The sequence below is a fragment of the Palaemon carinicauda genome, chromosome 7 (genome assembly GCF_036898095.1).
Source record: "Palaemon carinicauda isolate YSFRI2023 chromosome 7, ASM3689809v2, whole genome shotgun sequence".
In the NCBI taxonomy this organism is placed as follows: Eukaryota; Metazoa; Arthropoda; class Malacostraca; order Decapoda; family Palaemonidae; genus Palaemon; species Palaemon carinicauda.
This window is the reverse complement of record NC_090731.1, coordinates 171,531,785-171,549,429: the sequence shown is the minus strand read 5'-3', so window position 1 is coordinate 171,549,429 and position 17,645 is coordinate 171,531,785. Positions and strand designations below refer to the sequence as shown.

General features: G+C 38.0%; 1 protein-coding gene across 2 annotated transcripts in view; it reads left to right on the top strand.

The window, feature by feature from the left end:
• The window catches only part of LOC137644179 (uncharacterized), a 109,154-nt gene extending 93,994 nt beyond the window's left edge, over window positions 1-15,160 (top strand). The window contains exons 22-24 of one of the 2 annotated variants that reach the window (XM_068377175.1): window positions 3,364-3,526; window positions 9,094-10,538; window positions 15,100-15,160. In XM_068377175.1, coding sequence (XP_068233276.1) covers window positions 3,364-3,526; window positions 9,094-10,530 — 1,600 coding nt within the window. In that variant the 3' untranslated portion in view covers window positions 10,531-10,538; window positions 15,100-15,160. Of the gene's footprint in view, window positions 1-3,363; window positions 3,527-9,093; window positions 12,111-15,099 lie in introns of those variants that run through there. The other variant, XM_068377174.1, reaches the window with a different exon arrangement.
• Window positions 15,161-17,645: the final 2,485 nt, after the last annotated feature.

Below are 17,645 nucleotides of genomic sequence, written 5' to 3'. Positions count from 1 at the left end.
TATGGTGGGTTGCTGGATAATTGTCGATTATTTTACGACTATAAAATTAAAATTCTGACCCAAAAAAATTTTTTTGAAGGGAAATAAAATCGAAAAAAAAAAATGTAAAACAATATTTTAGCTAAAAAAATTTGATGATATTCAATCAAAAAAAAAGTAAACAAAATTTTCCGACAAATAAACATCTAGAGGAATCATTACTCTGTGATAGTTCCTTAGTACGTAGTAATTTTGAAAGAATTGGGAAAAAACGAAAAAATGGCAATCACCGGAAAATCGAACACATACCTATATATACGCCATATCTGGCTAAAAAAAAGATAGGCATGGGTAGCCAGATCATCTAGAAACACTTTCCAACACTATAAAAATATAAGTTTTGCGACACTACTTGCCAATTCCTTACGGTAACATGACTAAGCAAAAAAATGCAAAACAAATAAAAAGGGGCACTCGTGGAAAAATGGCCATTCTAATATACGGCATTTCAGAAAAAAAAAATTTCAGCCACGTGCTAGGCAAACCATCAAGGCATATTTTCCGACAAATAAACATATAAATGAAATATTACTCTGTGATAGTTCCTTAGTACGTAGTAATTTTGAAAGAAATGGGAAAAAACGAAAAAATGGCAATCACAGGAAAATCGAACACATACTTATATATACGCCATATCTGGCTAAAAAAAAAAATAGGCATGGGTAGCCAGATCATCTAGAAACACTTTCCAACACTATAAAAATATAAGTTTTGCGACACTACTTGCCAATTCCTTACGGTAACATGACTAAGCAAAAAAATGCAAAACAAATAAAAAGGGGCACTCGCGGAAAAATGCCCAACATTCTAATATACGGCATCTCAGATAAAAAAAAAAGACATGCACGTGTTAGCCCAACCATCAAGGCACACTTTCTAACACATAAACATGAAAAAAAAATCAATAATATACGGCAATTCCTTACTACGTAGTAAATTTTTACAAATATTGAAAAAAAAACAGAAATTGGCAACCGCAGTTAAATACCCAATATACCAATAACTACGTCGTATCTGACAAAAACAAAGTCACGCATGGGTAGCCAGATCATCTAGACACACTTTCCAACATTAAAAAAGCAAAAGTTTTACGACACTATTTCGCAATATCTTACGGAAAAATGACTAAGCAAAAAAATGCAAAACAAATAAAAAGGGGCACTCGCGGTAAAATGCCCGACATTCTAATATACGACATCTCAGATAAAAAAAAAGACATGCACGTGTTAGCCCAACCATCAAGGCACACTTTCTAACACATAAACATGAAAAAAAAATGAATAATATACGGCAATTCCTTACTACGTAGTAATTTTTACAAATATTGAAAAAAAAACAGAAATTGGTAACCGCAGTTAAATACCCAATATACCAATAACTACGCCGTATCTGACAAAAACAAAGTCATGCATGGGTAGCCAGATCATCTAGACACACTTTCCAACACTAAACAAGCAAAAGTTTTACGACACTATTTGGCAATATCTTACGGAAAAATGACTTGGCAAAAAAATGAAAAAAAATGAAAAAAAATGAAAAAGGGGCACTCGCGGTAAAATGGTCCTCGTGGTGATGAACGACATTTTAACTAAAAAAAAAAACATGCACATGGTAGCCAAACAATCCACCAAGACTTTCCACAACTGATAACCTATACAAGTTGCACCATTCTACGACAATTTCATAATACGTAATAACTTTGATAATTATGCAAACTACCTCAGAAGGGTAAACTCGGACGCGAACGACCCCGACGCGTCTCAGAAATCGGGGAAGGAGTACAGCTACAGCAATGCACATCTGGACACTACTAGAGCGTGTAGGGGAGACACCTCCTGCAGGTCGATCACCCACAAATTCAGTCAAAGGGGTGAGTCACGTGAGAAAAACCTGTTTTTTTTTGACGCTCGGGGTCGCAAACGACCCACCGTACCTATCCAGGGTTAATTCATAACTCTCCTATCCATAAATATATGGGTTTTTAATGTAATAATTCATTTGGTATCAGTCAAACTCGGTTGAGTCCCTTGTTAGGCTGGGAGGAACGTAGAGAGTAGAGGTCCCCGTTTTGTTTTTGTTTCTTTGTTGATGTCGGCTACCCCCCAAAATTGGGGGAAGTGCCTTGGTATATGTATGTATGTATGTATCAGTCAAAAGTATGATTTTGATCAAGAATAATAGTTTAGAGACAAGCTACATTCTGTTATTTACGATAGCTTTAGTAATGTGGAATCTCGTATTTCAAACTGTATTTTGAGATGGTTTGTTAAAAGCAATCTAGAGCAGTTTTGTAAATCTTAACTATGGTATATTGCTTTTAATTAAATTCATACCATTATTATTATTATTATTATTATTATTATTATTATCAATTGCTAAGCTACAACCTTATTTGAAAAAGCAGGATGCTATAAGCCCAGGGGCTCCAACAGGGAAAATAACCCAGTGAGAAAAGGAAACAAGGAAAAATAAAATATTTTAAGAAGAGTAACATTAAAATAGATATCTCCTATATGTACCATAAAATCTTTAACAAAATAAGAGGAAGAGAAATAAGATAGAATAGTGTGCCCGAGTATACCCTTAAGCAAGAGAACTCTAACCCAAGACAGTGAAGACCAGGGTACAGAGGCTATGGCACTATCCAATACTAGAGAATAATGGTTTGATTTTGGAGTCTCCTTCTTCTACAAGAGCTGCTTACCATAACTAGTCTCTTCTACCTTTACCAAGAAGAAAGTAGCCACTGAACAATTACAGTATAGTAACCCCTTTCCTTCACTGGCATCCTATCTCCAGTAGGCCGAGTGTGGGAGTTAGCAATATGAACATCAGGAGATGTTCATACAATCAGCTTTAATAATACAATATACATGCCCACCCTCCTCCCCACTGCCTCATGTTATCAAGGGTCTAGGGGTAAATTCCATTTGGAAACTGAAGGGACAAGGAAACAATGAATTGTTAGTTCTGAGATTCTTGCCGCTTACCGCTAGAATATTCAATTCCTTTACTAAGGCCATTTTGTTAAAGGTGAAGAAAACGTGGAAAACGTAAATTTTTTTCTGAATTTTACGTGTAAATGTTAGTTAACCAGAACTTCTGGAGAAGAAATATGAACATCAGATGAGTATAGAAATAAGATAATTTTATTAGAATTGTTTTTAGTGAAAAGGAAAAGTTAGTATTTAGAATAGATTGAAAATTTTGAAGAATGAACGTGGATAAGGTCAAAGACGACCATGTAAGGTCAATAACGGCCAATGTAATACGAATTAAATGGGCGGGATTACCTCTTTATTTCATTGAATATTTTTCCAACAGAATTTGGCACCTTTTGGTCCAGCTACACAATGCTCAAGCTGATTCTCTTTCATCGCTGGATAGAGGCCCTTTTGGAAGTGATCTAGATGGCTTGTGGCAAAATCACCCAAATCCTCTTGTGGCTTATGGACTACAGGCAGTACCTACCTCTGGATGGCAATGGGTAAATATATAATTCTAAACTCTTTTACTTATATTACTCTGCATGTCGATTACAAATCAACGTTTTACAAATTTAGTTATGTGAACAAAAATGGGATATTGATTAGTGAAATTATTCCGCTATACAGTACATCTCATGGTATTCATATTGTTTTGGGTGGTCGTGGCTTTGCAACGGCCACGCACACACACTTGGCCCACATCGTTTTCACTGCGGCTCAAGACATATGAGACAGGCGGCTTCTCCGATGTTGGTTGCATCGGGCTGCCGGGTTCTTGTTATGTCAAGGCCCGCCTTGTTGCCTGCCCGATAGGCATTGCTCTCTTCCGCCGGCTACTGGCACTCTGTCGTTTCCTCCACCCTTCTTCTGATAGGAGGCTGATGGCTAACGACAGAACCCAATTCTCGGACACGAGTGGGCGCCGATGACGACGACGATTCATATTGCTTTTCTCAATGTTTGTTGATTGTTGACGTCAACCCTTAAACTGAAAAATTCATGCTTTAAATTACAAACCATTATTTTACAAGTTTAGTTATGCGAACAAAAATGGGATATTGATTAATGTAATTATTCCGCTATACATCTCATGGTATTCATATTGCTTTTCTCGATGTTTGTTGATTGTTGACGTCAACCCTTAAACTGAAAAATTCATGCTTTAAATTACAAACCATTATTTTACAAATTTGGTTATGTGAACAAAAATGGGATATTGATTAATGAAATTATTTCACTAAACATCTCATGGTATTCATATTGCTTTTCTCGATGTTTGTTGATTGTTGACGTCAATCCTTAAACTGAAAAATTTCATGCTTTCTTTCCGTGCAATTGCCTTATCCCTCTATTATAGTATTGGGATCTTATGGTGGTGTATCACAATACTGCTGTGTGGATAGATTACAGTATATCCCTCTGTCTTTCAGTTATCTCGTCATAATGGATGATAAAAGATTCTGGTTTTAAGAAATTCTTTAAAAAACAAATTTCTGGCACGTCCGAATGTTCATGGGTGCTAAAAAGGAATGATGGGAGAAGGTTAGGTAGTGGTGGTGGTGGGGGGGGGGGGGGGGGGGGCAGTAGCTGTAGTGAATGACACCTCGTAGTAACGGGGGATTTTGAGGAGGGAGAAGTCTAATTGGAAAGCGATCTCTGGTAGTGGTATCACTCGCCCCAGTTTTAATACCGACATCCTTTAGGGGTGAGCGAGCTGGATATATTCCTAGCATTCCATGCAACTTTTTCAATGGTATATTTAGCAGTATTTATACCTTTGAAATGGTGCTTTAAGGAACATTTCACTGGGCGACATAGGTTCCTCGCCCAGAAATAGATTTTTCCTTCGTCAAAATCCCTTTATTATTTCAAATTAAGGGGACAGCATCATCTGGCAGAGAATGATTTCTTAGGAGGCTTGTTCAAGGATTGATTGCTGCTAATGATCCTCATTATCTATGTGTCAGGAGCCGGCGGATAAAGTTCGATTCGAATAACCATTTTGAAGATTGATTCCCTCTCAGTTCCTCATAGAAGGATTATCTTCAGTTAGTAGGTGTGATAGATTTGATGGATGCTTATTTTCATGCTCCCAATCATCTGATGGCCAGGAAATATCTTTCCTTTGCTTGGAAGGGGGAGATTTAACAATCATCTGATGGCCAGGAAATATCTTTCCTTTGCTTGGAAGGGGGAGATTTATAAGTTTTGTGACCCATGATTTGGCCTTGCAACAGTGCCATGTGGTCAAGGTGGACTTAAGCACAAGCAGAAACAAACTGGAATGTATTTGGTGCGGCATTTTCTGCGAAGGTATTTAAACGATCGGTTAATGCTAGCAGAATGGGTAATAGATATAAGGCAAGATTTGATTCACCTATATACTGCAATGTGAATCTTTCTTTGGAATTGTTAGACTTAATGGGTGAAAGAAATCTCATCCTTTCTGCTTGGGCAAGCTTTCTAGGTTGGGTTTATCCCTCACCAGACAAAATTGCAAGGCAGATGTCCATTACTCAGCTGCTTCAATGTTTTCTGATTTATCAAACTAAATATCTGCAGCTTCATTTGGGAGTTCTCTTATCAGGAGAAGTTAGTTCTTCACAGCTATTTCTGAGAAATCACTGCATCACTGACAAAGTCCTGATGAGCTATGAGTCCGTCAGGTGTTTTTCTATTCGGGTTAAGCTTAAGAGGAAGTATTGATGGATTTTTAGTGTTGGCAGGATTGGCTTCTCTTTCTAGAGATATCAAACCAGAGTTTGATGATCTCATGGATAAGATGGTAATAGGAAGTTTCATGGTAAACTTTGTAGTTTAAAATGATCTATCTATAGTCCATTTCTTTTAGCTATGCAGATTTGCACCGACTCGCAGCGGTACCCTTTTAGCTTGGAAAAGTTTCCTGAACGCTGATTGGTTAGAATTATCTTGTTCCAACCAATCAGCGATCAGGAAACTTTTCCGAGCTAAAAGCGCACCGCCGCGAGTCGGTGCAAATATGCCTCGCTAAAAGAAATGGACTATAGTGTAACATTACAGGCTTCAGTTCCCCCTTGTGCAATAACTCAAATTTTACAAAATCTGAAAAAAATAATCTGTCATTGGGTAATAGAAATCTTCACATGGGAGGTTAGACCAGATTTTTTCCAAAGAAATAATAGACAACTACCTTTGCAAGAAAAATCAAATTCTATCCCTAGACTGGTCGTTGAGCTCTGACATTTGCAAGGCACTTTGAAAATTGTACGGATGCCCCTTGCTAATAATACATACATACATACATATACCAAGGCACTTCCCCCAATTTTGGGGGGGGTAGCCGACATCAACAAATGAAACAAAAACAAAAAAGGGGACCTCTACTCTCTACGTTCCTCCCAGCCTAACAAGGGACTCAACCGAGTTCAGCTGGTACTGCTAGGGTGCTACAGCCCACCCTCCCACATTATCCACCACAGATGAAGCTTCATAATGCTGAATCCCCTACTGCTGCTACCTCCGCGGTCATCTAAGGCATCGCAGGAAGCAGCAGGTGTATAATAATGCTTCCCAGAATCTCAAAATCACCTTATATTGTAAATTGTAGGATTCAAGTGGATCCATAAGCTTCGAAATTTAATGCCCACATCACAAGAGGGATCTCTTTCCTTAGGCTACAGATCCGTATTTTCCCTCTTTTCAGTCTGCTTTGACAGATTCTGAGGAAGTTGGTCTTGTTTGCCCCAGTAATACGGTAGTAAGAATGCTTTAGCCAGTTAATGTGATGGCTGTAAGTTAAAGGGAATAAAGGTGTTCAAAAAGTTAAGACGATAATGAAAGGAAACTAATGTTATGAACTAGACCAAATGCAACTCATTTTTGCCAGTTCTGTTCTGCATAATTTTTTTTGTACTGCAGTGCTCTGTTAAGTGTAAACATTTTGTCCTTTGCATATTTATAGTATCCATGCCCTTCAGCATGTTGAGGCTGAAGGGCATGTCTTGAACGCAAAGGCTTTCCTGCCTAGGCGGAAACCCAGATAAGAAGAGAAGTTTCGAGCTATAGGCACATGATAATAGTCGTCGGAAAGATCGACAGAGGTGGTGACGGCCCCAAGGGGAAGTAAGGTCCGCACCTGAGAGATAGTCATCATCCGGAACTTGTAGCAGAAGATGTAAGAGTTTAGCTTTGACAAGTCCCGGTCCACTCTCAATGTCGACAAGCCTTTCTTCGGAATTGTGAACAGGAGGCCTTGGAACTTCGGTGATTGGTCCCGTTTGATTGCTTTCTCCTTTAGTAAATCTGTGGTGTACTCTTTCAGGATGGGAGTGGATTTCTGGGAGAAGGTCACTGGTGGAGGAGGAGGACCTTGTGGCCATTTCCACCTCAAACCTTTAGAGATTATGCTATGAGCCCACAGACCGAAGGTCCAATGGTCTTGAAAGTGGTAAAGTCTCTCCCCTACCAGGACCACCTCGTTGTGAGGGAGTGAACCTAGGTCCTTTCCTTCCCCGAGCCCCCTTTTTTTCTAGGTCCGCCTCGATGGCGGAACTGTCTTCTACTCCTGTATCTTCCTCTCTGGTGTCCACGAATGGAACCTGAGGGTTCGGAGCTAGGGCTGTATGCAGGCGAGGGCATCGAATCGGGGTTGGGCTGTGTACCTGGGGAATCAGTGAGGGGTCGAATCAGAGGAAGACTGTGATGACGAGTGGGTAACTGACTATTGATGGCAGTGACCCCGGTTCGTTTTGTAGAGGGCAACTCTCTGCTTCTTCTTGAAGAAAGCTTGCTTTAGGTCTTCGACCTTCTTTCTGGCAGTGAGGCCCCGCCTTTCCTGCAATTTTGGGTTGCTCTCGTATCATCTTGTAGAACCTTGTTCACCTCCTGAGGGAAGAGGGTTTTACCCCATCAGGGGGAAACTATCAGCCTGCTCGATTCCTGTCTGATAGAGGCCACAGACAGAACGTATTTCCTACAACTAACTCGACCAGACCACCAAACGTGTAGGTCGAATTGGAAGGGCAGAGATTGGTTCTTCATGAATATCCGAAACAAAGTCTCAGTGGGATAAACCGAGGCTAGGGTCTCCCCGAGGTGGGGTCCGGCTCTTTAAGAGCCGGCATGGCCGAACCTTCTTGTCAGCTTGAAAAGTAAGACCTGTCCAATTATCCGTAATAGGCAAGGCAACAATGATAGCAGTTGTAGATATGGCGTATTCCCCATTGGAAGATTTATATTAGAAAAGTGTAAAGAAGGACCCTTTTCACCGGGCGTCACAGGTCTCTCCCCAGAAATAGATTTTTCCTTCGTCAAAATCCCTTTTATAGTAACCAAATATTTTATATGGCAATTAAAGATTAAATTTTGGCAAAGTGTAATTTTACCTGGTGAAGAATAACATCATGAGTGTTTTTGGACCTTTGTTGATTTAAGATATCTTGGTTTGATTTTCTAAATTATTACTTATCATGTGATTAGTTGTTGAGAATGCTGACATATATTACCTTTCCTGTAAAGCAATGTTTTCAAAACACTGTTTTTGTAGGTTACTTGTGTGAATGGCAAAATTTTGATAAGCATTTGCTTCTATACTCTCATTACAAGTATTGTTTCATACATTTAGCAATTATATTGACAACTGATTTATATTTATTCTATTTTTTTAATCAGATTATTCCTTCTTAAAGTGTATTCCCAATTTTCAAAAGTACCTTTCTATTTGTATTACTATCTTCCATTTTACACATTATTATTATTATTATTATTACTATCCAAGCTACAACCCTAGTTGGAAAAGCAAGATGCTATAAGCCCAGGGGCTCCAACAGGGAAAAATAGCCCAGTGAGGAAAGGAAATAAGGAAATAAATAAATGAAGAGAACAAATTAACAATAAATCATTCTAAAATAAGTAACAACGTCAAAACAGACATGTCATATATAAACTATTAACAACATCAAAAACAAATATCTCATAAATAAACTATAAAAAGACTCATGTCATGCTAAAGACATCAATTTTTTTATTATTCATGTATTTGGTTTACTTTAAATTTACTAAAATGTATATTACTAATTTTTTTCAGGTGAAGAACTGGAGCATCGAGGAACTAAATATTCTCATCGACAATGTAATCCAACAGTGTATGCCGGAGAGTTCAAAGAAGAAAGATCTCTCGAAGATACCCAATATCTTCCTTTATCAGTTGGGTTACATGTTGTCAACATTCAAGCACGGAGGATACGAGGCCTTCGAGAGGCAGCTTAACCTCGTGTACATGCTGCAGAAATGGTCGCATATTGTGCTGGACGAGAAGAATTTCATCTTGCAAAAAGTAAAGGACAACTACAGGAAAATTGAGGAGAGCAAAGCTATCTTTAGAAGTGCTTTTAATGGAAAGTCGGAGAGTAACTTTCCCGTAGGCGAAGAATACGCCGACTCCTCTGATTTCAGTGACGATATGGATAGCTTTTCCGACTCCGATTTTGAGAAGGACCATGAAGAAACCGATACAGATGAGGAGCATGCTCAGAACGTAGTATCTGGGGAACAGAAAGATGCGAGCGGTAGAGGCAAACCAGAACCCAGCACAAAGTCAGAAAATAAATCTGGAAGAATTGTTGCCCAAAAGAATACCATGAGTACCTCTCCCACTAAAAAAAGCAACGAGGATCCAGACAATAGCGATGTAAAATTTGTTTTCAAGGTTACTACCTCTCCAGATTTTAAGAATAGAGCGAAGGCAATGAAGCATTTTGCAGAAGCGCAAGCATCAGAATTTGATGACAGTACAAAAGTTCTTTCTGTTACAAACCCAATGCAAGAAGGTAAAGGCAAATGTGGCTCTGTTTCGCCAAGTAAAAAGTCCCCCAATATTGGTAGATCATTGCCGCTGGTTGCAGAGACTAGTAGACATGGAGGAAATACAAAGAATTCTGCAACTACCCAGAAAAGGAAATATATAGAGGAGAAAGAAAAGCCAGTTAAAAAAGTGAAGTTTTCCAAAGTTATCGAGGCTGAAAATAATCATGTTCCAGAACAGGAGAAAATTGTACCTAGACATAAGGTCAAGACTTCGGCCATAACCTCGGCCGTAACCGTAACCTCTAATAATAACAGTAAAACAATGCCAAAAGGTTTTCATCTCACAGGACCTGTTTCAATACAAACCAGGAAGTTTGTCAATGAAATGAAGGTCAAAAGCGGCAGTAATCGAGCGAAGAAGGAAGTGAAAAGAAGGAAACCGAAATCTCAGTCCCCGCTGAAGATAGTGCAAATGTCTGATATTGGCATTAAGAATGTGTCCACAGTAAGCCATGTAAAGAGAGAGGTAGTAGTCCAGGAGGAAAATCAGGAGGAGGAAGGCAAAGAAGCTTTCATGGAGTTGACTAACCAGTACTACAAAAGAAGGAATCAGGAGAAAGACAGGCTGATCACGGCCTTCAATTCCGTGCAGGAGAGTCACCAGAAACAAGCTTCCGCATTGCTACAGATGTTTGATAACTTACAAAATTTATTATAGTCTTCGGAGTAAGTTTCCCTCTCTTTCATGCTCTCTCTCTTTCTCTCTCTCTCTCTCTCTGTATCCTAGTAATTTCATTATACAGTACATATTTTCTCCTTTTGTATTAAAAGATTAAAAGGATGAAGTAATCTGTAATCTTCAATAGATTTTGGAATGGTTATATTTATATAATGATTGAAAAATTATATTTTTATTTATATGAATCTCTCCCCAATGTTCATATTGCTTGTTCTCTAAAGACTCGATTTGTTTGACATTTACCCGTAAAATTCTTTAAAAGATTTTAAGAATTTCCCATTTTCTTTAATTTTAATAGACACATGCCTCTATTAAAGTAATGAAACACTATTATTATTATTATTATTGTTATTATTACTAGCTAAGCAAAATCATAGTCGGGAAAGGAGGATGCTATAAGCCCAAGGGCTCCAATGGGAAAATAGCCCAGTAAGGAAAGGAAATAAGAAAATGCATAAACTATATGAAAGTAATAGAATATTTTAAGAACAGTAGCAACATTAAAACAGATCAAGTGGTTAATGGTAAACAGCAAAGCAGTATCATGCCGTGGAGTCTTTGTTGTAGCAGGGAAGACAATTTGAAACGTAAGAAACTTATTACAATTTGGGAAGGGGAGACGTCTTGGTATAACAGGAACGGCAGAACAACTGAAGGGGCCACGGATAGCTCTCCTTACGAAGGGGCTACGGATAGCTCTCCTTACGAAGGGGCTACGGATAGCTCTCCTTACGAAGGGGCGACGGATAGCTCTCCTTACGAAGGGACTACGGATAGCTCTCCTTACGAAGGGGCGACGGATAGCTCTCCTTACGAAGGGACTACGGATAGCTCTCCTTACGAAGGGGCGACGGATAGCTCTCCTTACGAAGGGGCTACGGATAGCTCTCCTTACGAAGGGGCGACGGATAGCTCTCCTTACGAAGGGGCTACGGATAGCTCTCCTTACGAAGGGGCTACGGATAGCTCTCCTTACGAAGGGGCTACTGATAGCTCTCCTTACGAAGGGGCTACGGATAGCTCTCCTTACCATTAACTGCTAGATAGTTTCATTATTCTACCATGAGCATGTATCTTTTGAATGGAAGGTTATTGGTAAACTTTGAAATAAATTTTTTGGGAAAACATTTAGGGGCCTTATCTTTTGAATTGAACAATAATGGTAAAATTATGATTAATTTTTTGGGGAAAACATTTAAGGGCATGTATCTATTGAATGGAAGGAAAATGGTAGAATTTAAAATAAAATTTGGGGTAAAAGATGATAAACTGAGCATCTGGAGAAAAAACAATATACTTTCGATAGGTGAGTCTAGAAATAACAAATTCTATAATTAAAATTCTGTTTATTTTATACAATTTCTGTTTATAATTAACCTATCACTTCCCTTCACTGGCCTCCCACCTTCATCTGGGGGTGGGGAGGGCATTCAGGAATATGAACACCATAGAGGCTTATAGGAGTAGATTGAATTTAGATAAGATTTGTTATTTCTTTACTGGTCTGATGTTCATATGCCCATACTTCTCCCCACTGATTTGTGGGTTTCAAGGAAAAAAGGAATAGTTTCGATTTTGAGCCTCGAATAACAAAGGGAGACTGGGGTGTCGTGGTTCGTTTCTTATGATTAATTTCCAGAGTGATTCATTATTTTATTCCCAGCTTTATACATAACAGCTAATCCCTGTAAGTTTCATTACTCTATGATATAAGTTGTGGCCAGGAAGCTGTTCATAAACAAACATACACACACACAAACAGGGTGTAAAACTTAACCTCCTTCCAAATTTTTTGGCGGAGGTACTAAAGGCATGTCTATGGAAAGGAAGGTTTTGGGAAACTTTTAAAATTCTTTAAAATTGCACGGGTAAATGCCATTTAAACAGAGCCTCTAGAGAAGAAGTAATGTGAACATCAGGTTGGTATAGATATAACAAATTCTGTTTATAGAGTTCCATTTATTTTATATACAAAATTAGGGATTAAGGCTTGTCCGGAAATATCAGTTGAATTCTATAAGTTTATTGCTGTATATGCGTATGAACATGACACTTATGCTAAGGATTTTGTTAATCCTGTTCTTCCAAAATTAGTACTGGGTCTAAATGCCTGGTGAATGTCACCAAGATTTGCATCAAGGTATGTACATAGAAAACTTGCTAAGAGAGATTTGGTTTAAATTACGTTTTGCCATTTTGTTCACTTGCCTGAAGAGGGTTTTGAGATTCGTACTGTATCATTTTCATTGAATGAAAATAGTTTGTAGGGTATTTTATTTTCTATTCTTTTTTAAATCCGTTTGTTTTCTTAAAGGCAGAAAATGTGCCATTCACAGAGTTCCTTTCATTCTAAATTTACAAAAGATTATATGTTCGGTTCACTTTCATATTACTACATAAGATAATTTTTAGGCAATTTTCTATTGTTTTGAGTACGTTTGTTTACTTAAAGGCGGGAAATGTCCCATCCACAGAATTCCTCTTCATTCTAAATTTGCAATAGATTATCTTTTCAGTTCGCTTTCATATTACTGCGTACGACAGATACGATTTTGCAAAGTACCGTATTTACTTTACCTAGTTTTAACCCAAACTATCAGGTTTGGGAAAAATCCATGAAATAAATTATATAAATTTATTTAACAGTTTCAGTTTATCTAGTCAAGGAATTTTGAAATAGTTGCTATATATTGAATAAGATATAGTATTGTATCTTAAGTAAGAACAAAAAATTCAGGCCAGTGGTATGAGAGTTAAGAATGTTGAGTCGGTCATCTATTTGTTGATACTGGATGATAATTATGATGATAATGTTAGGAAAATAATGAAGGCAACAAAATTATTATTATTGGAATTATTAAAATCATTATAATTGACAGAGAAGGATGACAGTATAAAAATGAATTTATTTGCATCTCTTTGGCAGGAAAATCAGTTTAGTTTTTTTTTTTTAATTAACTCAGGTTAAGTTTACTTTTTGATCCGTATTACTGGGAAAAACAGCATTATTTTGTATTGCGTCTGAACGTCATGTAACACTACATTCTATACACTGTATAGAATCTATCATGATGTGAAATCATATACTGTAGCGTGTAAATTTATAAGTGAAGAATATTTTTTTACTTTCAATTCATTGTATAGTTTTCTTATCACATTTAGAAACGAACAAATAATATTTAACTTTTTTTTCTTAGAGGCAGAGGTATAAGTATTTCTTTATTTTATTTAATGGTTCTCTGTTATATATGTACTTTGCCTTTAATCATGATTCTTTTGGGCATTATACGTGATTACTTAATTTTAATTGACCATTAAACTTGGGCCAGAATTTATCTTTGAAAGGTCTTGGGAATAGCTAGAATGAACAAAATTAAACCAAGGAAAATTTTCTTGCCCATTAACTCCGTTTTTACGGTTAGATAGTCCTAATTTTTAATAGGATGAGGGATAAGACTTGAAATGACATTTTATTTTAGACAATTAAAGTCATATATTTGTGCATTAAACAAAACCTAATTGGATAATTACCCATAGGGTTGTGGTGGGCGATGTGGTAACGTCCCTGACCGGTGATCTTGTGATCGTCAGACTGGGGTTCGAGTCCCCCTAAAACTCGTTAGTTCTTTTAGTCGCTGCAACTTCACCATCCTTTTGAGCTAAGGATGGAGGTTTTGGGAAAGCCTGTAGGTCCATCTGCTGAGTCATCAGCAGCCATTTGCCTGGCTTTCCTTGGTCCTAGCTTTGGTGGAGAGGAGGCTTGGGTGCTGATCATATGTATATGTGGTCAGTCTCTAGGGCAGTCATTGTCCCTTGCCTCTGCTATTCATGAGCAGCCTTTAATCCTTTAATACTGTCTCATATTATTCTGTGAAAAATTTTCTTTCGTTGATGCAGTTAAGTGATGATTCTTATATGAATTTGTGAATAATAAAGATTTTTTGGCGGGGCGGGTTAACTTTTAAACATTTTGCAGATTACAAAAGGAGAAAAAAGTATAATGAAAGCTACAGGAACATTTCATATTAGTGTTTCTTATACAGAAGGTTCTGAACTTACAAATTTAATAGGTTTCAAGAAGCTGTTATAAGCCGAATTGTTTGCAATTTTTTTTTTTTTTTGACCAATGTAGGCCTAATCTGAATTCCATGCCTATGATTTCGTTACAGAACTCAACAATTAGTCTGGTTGCATATGAAATAGATATCAGGATATTACAAATGTTGTTTTGCCTACTGTATTAAATAATATCAATTTTTATTACAGTATTTATTTATCATATCTTTGTTATTTTCAGTTAGATTTGTGTTTTTTTTATCTCCGGCTTTTTGTAACTCGAATGTTTGTACAGTAAGTTTGGAACCTTCTGTACTCACCGATTTCTTAATTCTGCAGCGTCAGAATTCTCATGACTTTTTCTGTTTACACGTAAGTTTTACTCTAGGAATATAATTTTCTGCTTTAATTTTTACCTAGCATATTTAATGTATTGTTTATACAGTTGAAAGAATAAATTTATTCTATTAGAAATCTCTTTCATTTATCCAGGAGTGTGTTGTAGATTAAGCTCAAGCAGAAGGAACCATTTGCGAAGGCTAGGTAAGTGATTAATTTAGACTTATTTGAGTCAAAGGTTTAACATTTAAGTGTGAATGGTATCAGGTAATGTAGAATTTTTCTTTTAGAGCTCTGTAAGTTTGTGTGTGATTGTGGTCTTTTCTTACTTGAAAAGCAAGTGTAGTTATGCAGGTCTTCGAGTTAAAACGGTCTTAACTTAAAAGGTGTCTTAGATATAACTGCGAGTAGTAGTACGAGGTTGAACGGCACCTTGCTGTTCGGGGATTTTGACAGGAGATATCTAAATGGTGCGAGGCCTCTGGTTGTGATTTATCGCGCCCCAGTATTATATCGACACCTTATACAGGTGAGCGAGCTGGGTTCAACCTGGCATTCCTATGCAATTTTTTCTCTGGTAATATATAGCAGTTATATACCTTAGAAATGGTGCTTAAGAAGCATTTCACTGGGCGACACGGGTCTCTCGCCCAGAAATAGATTTTTCCTTCGTCAAAATCCCTTAACTGCGTCCATAAAGAAAATGCATTATTTTATTAATGTTTGAATTTATGATTCTATATTTAATCATCCAAGTTTATTTTTTAGTCTCGTTATGCTTCAATGCGTAAATTGTGATTCATGTCCTATATTTTAACTTTACTACTGCATTATTATAGGTGAATGACATCCTCTTACGTACAATAGTGTTTGTTCCTTCACACGTACAAATCCTTATCCCTTGAAAGGAGTACTGTATATGGAGTATGTTATTAGCATAGCAAGAATTCTTCTGTAAGAATTTATATCGAGGTGTTGGTAGTTATTTGAGGTTGGCGAGGAAGCCCAGCCGACTCTCCCTGCCAACCCATTGAGTAGACACTTCGTTTTTAGCCACTGGTAACAACTCATCCCTTTACCCCCATGGATGTACCAGTACGTCCTTGCAAAAAAATGCTATAAAAATTTTTTTTTGCATATTTTTGATAATTTTTTGAGAAACTTCAGGCAATTTCCAAGAGAATGAGACCAACCTGACCTCTCTATGATGAAAATTGAGGCTGTTAGAGCAATTAAAAAAAAATATACTGCAAAATGTGCTTGAAAAAAAATAACCCCTGTGGGTTAAGGGTTGGAAAGTTCCAAATAGCCTGAAGGTAAAAGGGTTAAAGAAAAAGAAAGGTTTTGCAATTTGCCTGATAACTGTAGATGACTGACAGTTGTCTGCGGAACTGTCGATATGCACTTTCTTGTTCCTGTTTGAGAGCATTCCTGTTGCTGGTTATTCCATTATGAGGGAGAAAGATTATCTGTTGCTGCAAAGTTGAAAGGTAAGGGCTCCGCCCTTCTTATCATCAGTGTCTTCCTGTGTCTGGGAGGCGTTTGGGATGTAGCTCCTGGTATTGGTGATTGATTTATTTGAAGTTCTCTGGCATCCTGACATCGAAGGTCATTGACGCCGATTGGTATATCTTAAAGAGTTGCTAGGATCTCTCTCCTGGGAGTGTCATCGCTGTTGACCAAGAAGCCACACAACTTCATCTCCTTAGTCACTGCCAATTGGTATGGAAGGGCTCTGCCTTTCTTTTCTCCTTTATGGCCCAAGAAGTCCTAGACTTATTGATAAAGTTTTCGTATATGTGACTCTTACCGCTTCTTTACCCCGTGGAAGAGACATGAGTCTCTTATCCGAAGACGAGGAATATGACCCTGATAGGCAACCAGAGGACACATGAAATTGCTCCTTTGTGTCATCACACACTGCCGGTTAGTGTTTGTATTTTCCCGTTTTGGACGGAGAAGTCCTATAAGAGTGATTGATAGGAATTGTGTTCGTGTGATTCATACCGTTTTTCTCCCAGAGGGAGCGACAGTGTTACCTGTGAGCCTGCCCTCTTCTATTTCTGCCTAGTAGCATGTTACGTATTTTATAGGAGTGCTCCCTTATGTGGATGTGCCCACTAGTGTTCTGGAGCCTGCCGGAACACCTTGCCCATCTGTTCGCGCCTCCACCAGCACACTACTAGGCACGTTTCTACAGTAGCCCACCCTCGTCTGCTTGTGGGTAGAAGATGATCTCCTTCAGTGTGCCTCTACCTGTATCCACACCCGGTAGTGCTCTCCTACGTGAGTGTGCCCTTACCTGCTTCTGCTGTTGCATGTTTGCTTACTGTACTTCTATAGGAGGGTGATCTCATCTCATTTGTACTCCCTTCTACAGTAGCTTGAGCTCATACGATCATACGGGAGGGTACACTTACCTCTCTGCTCACCTTCTTTTGAGAGCAAACATTTGCCTTCTAGTTAGGCTAGAAACTTGATAATTATACGTTTATCAGAATGTTTTACGATGTGAGAGAATAAGAACCGATAACGTACTTTCCTTGAAAGTACTTATCTGTATGCGGTACATGTGTTCACACACACTGGCTACCTCTGATCTTTTCTCACAAAAATTAGCATGCGTATTGCTGGTAGGAGTAGCGTCTTCCCCTTCTCTTCTCTTCTTGAAAAATCCCTTTCTCTCTTTCGGAAAAGAG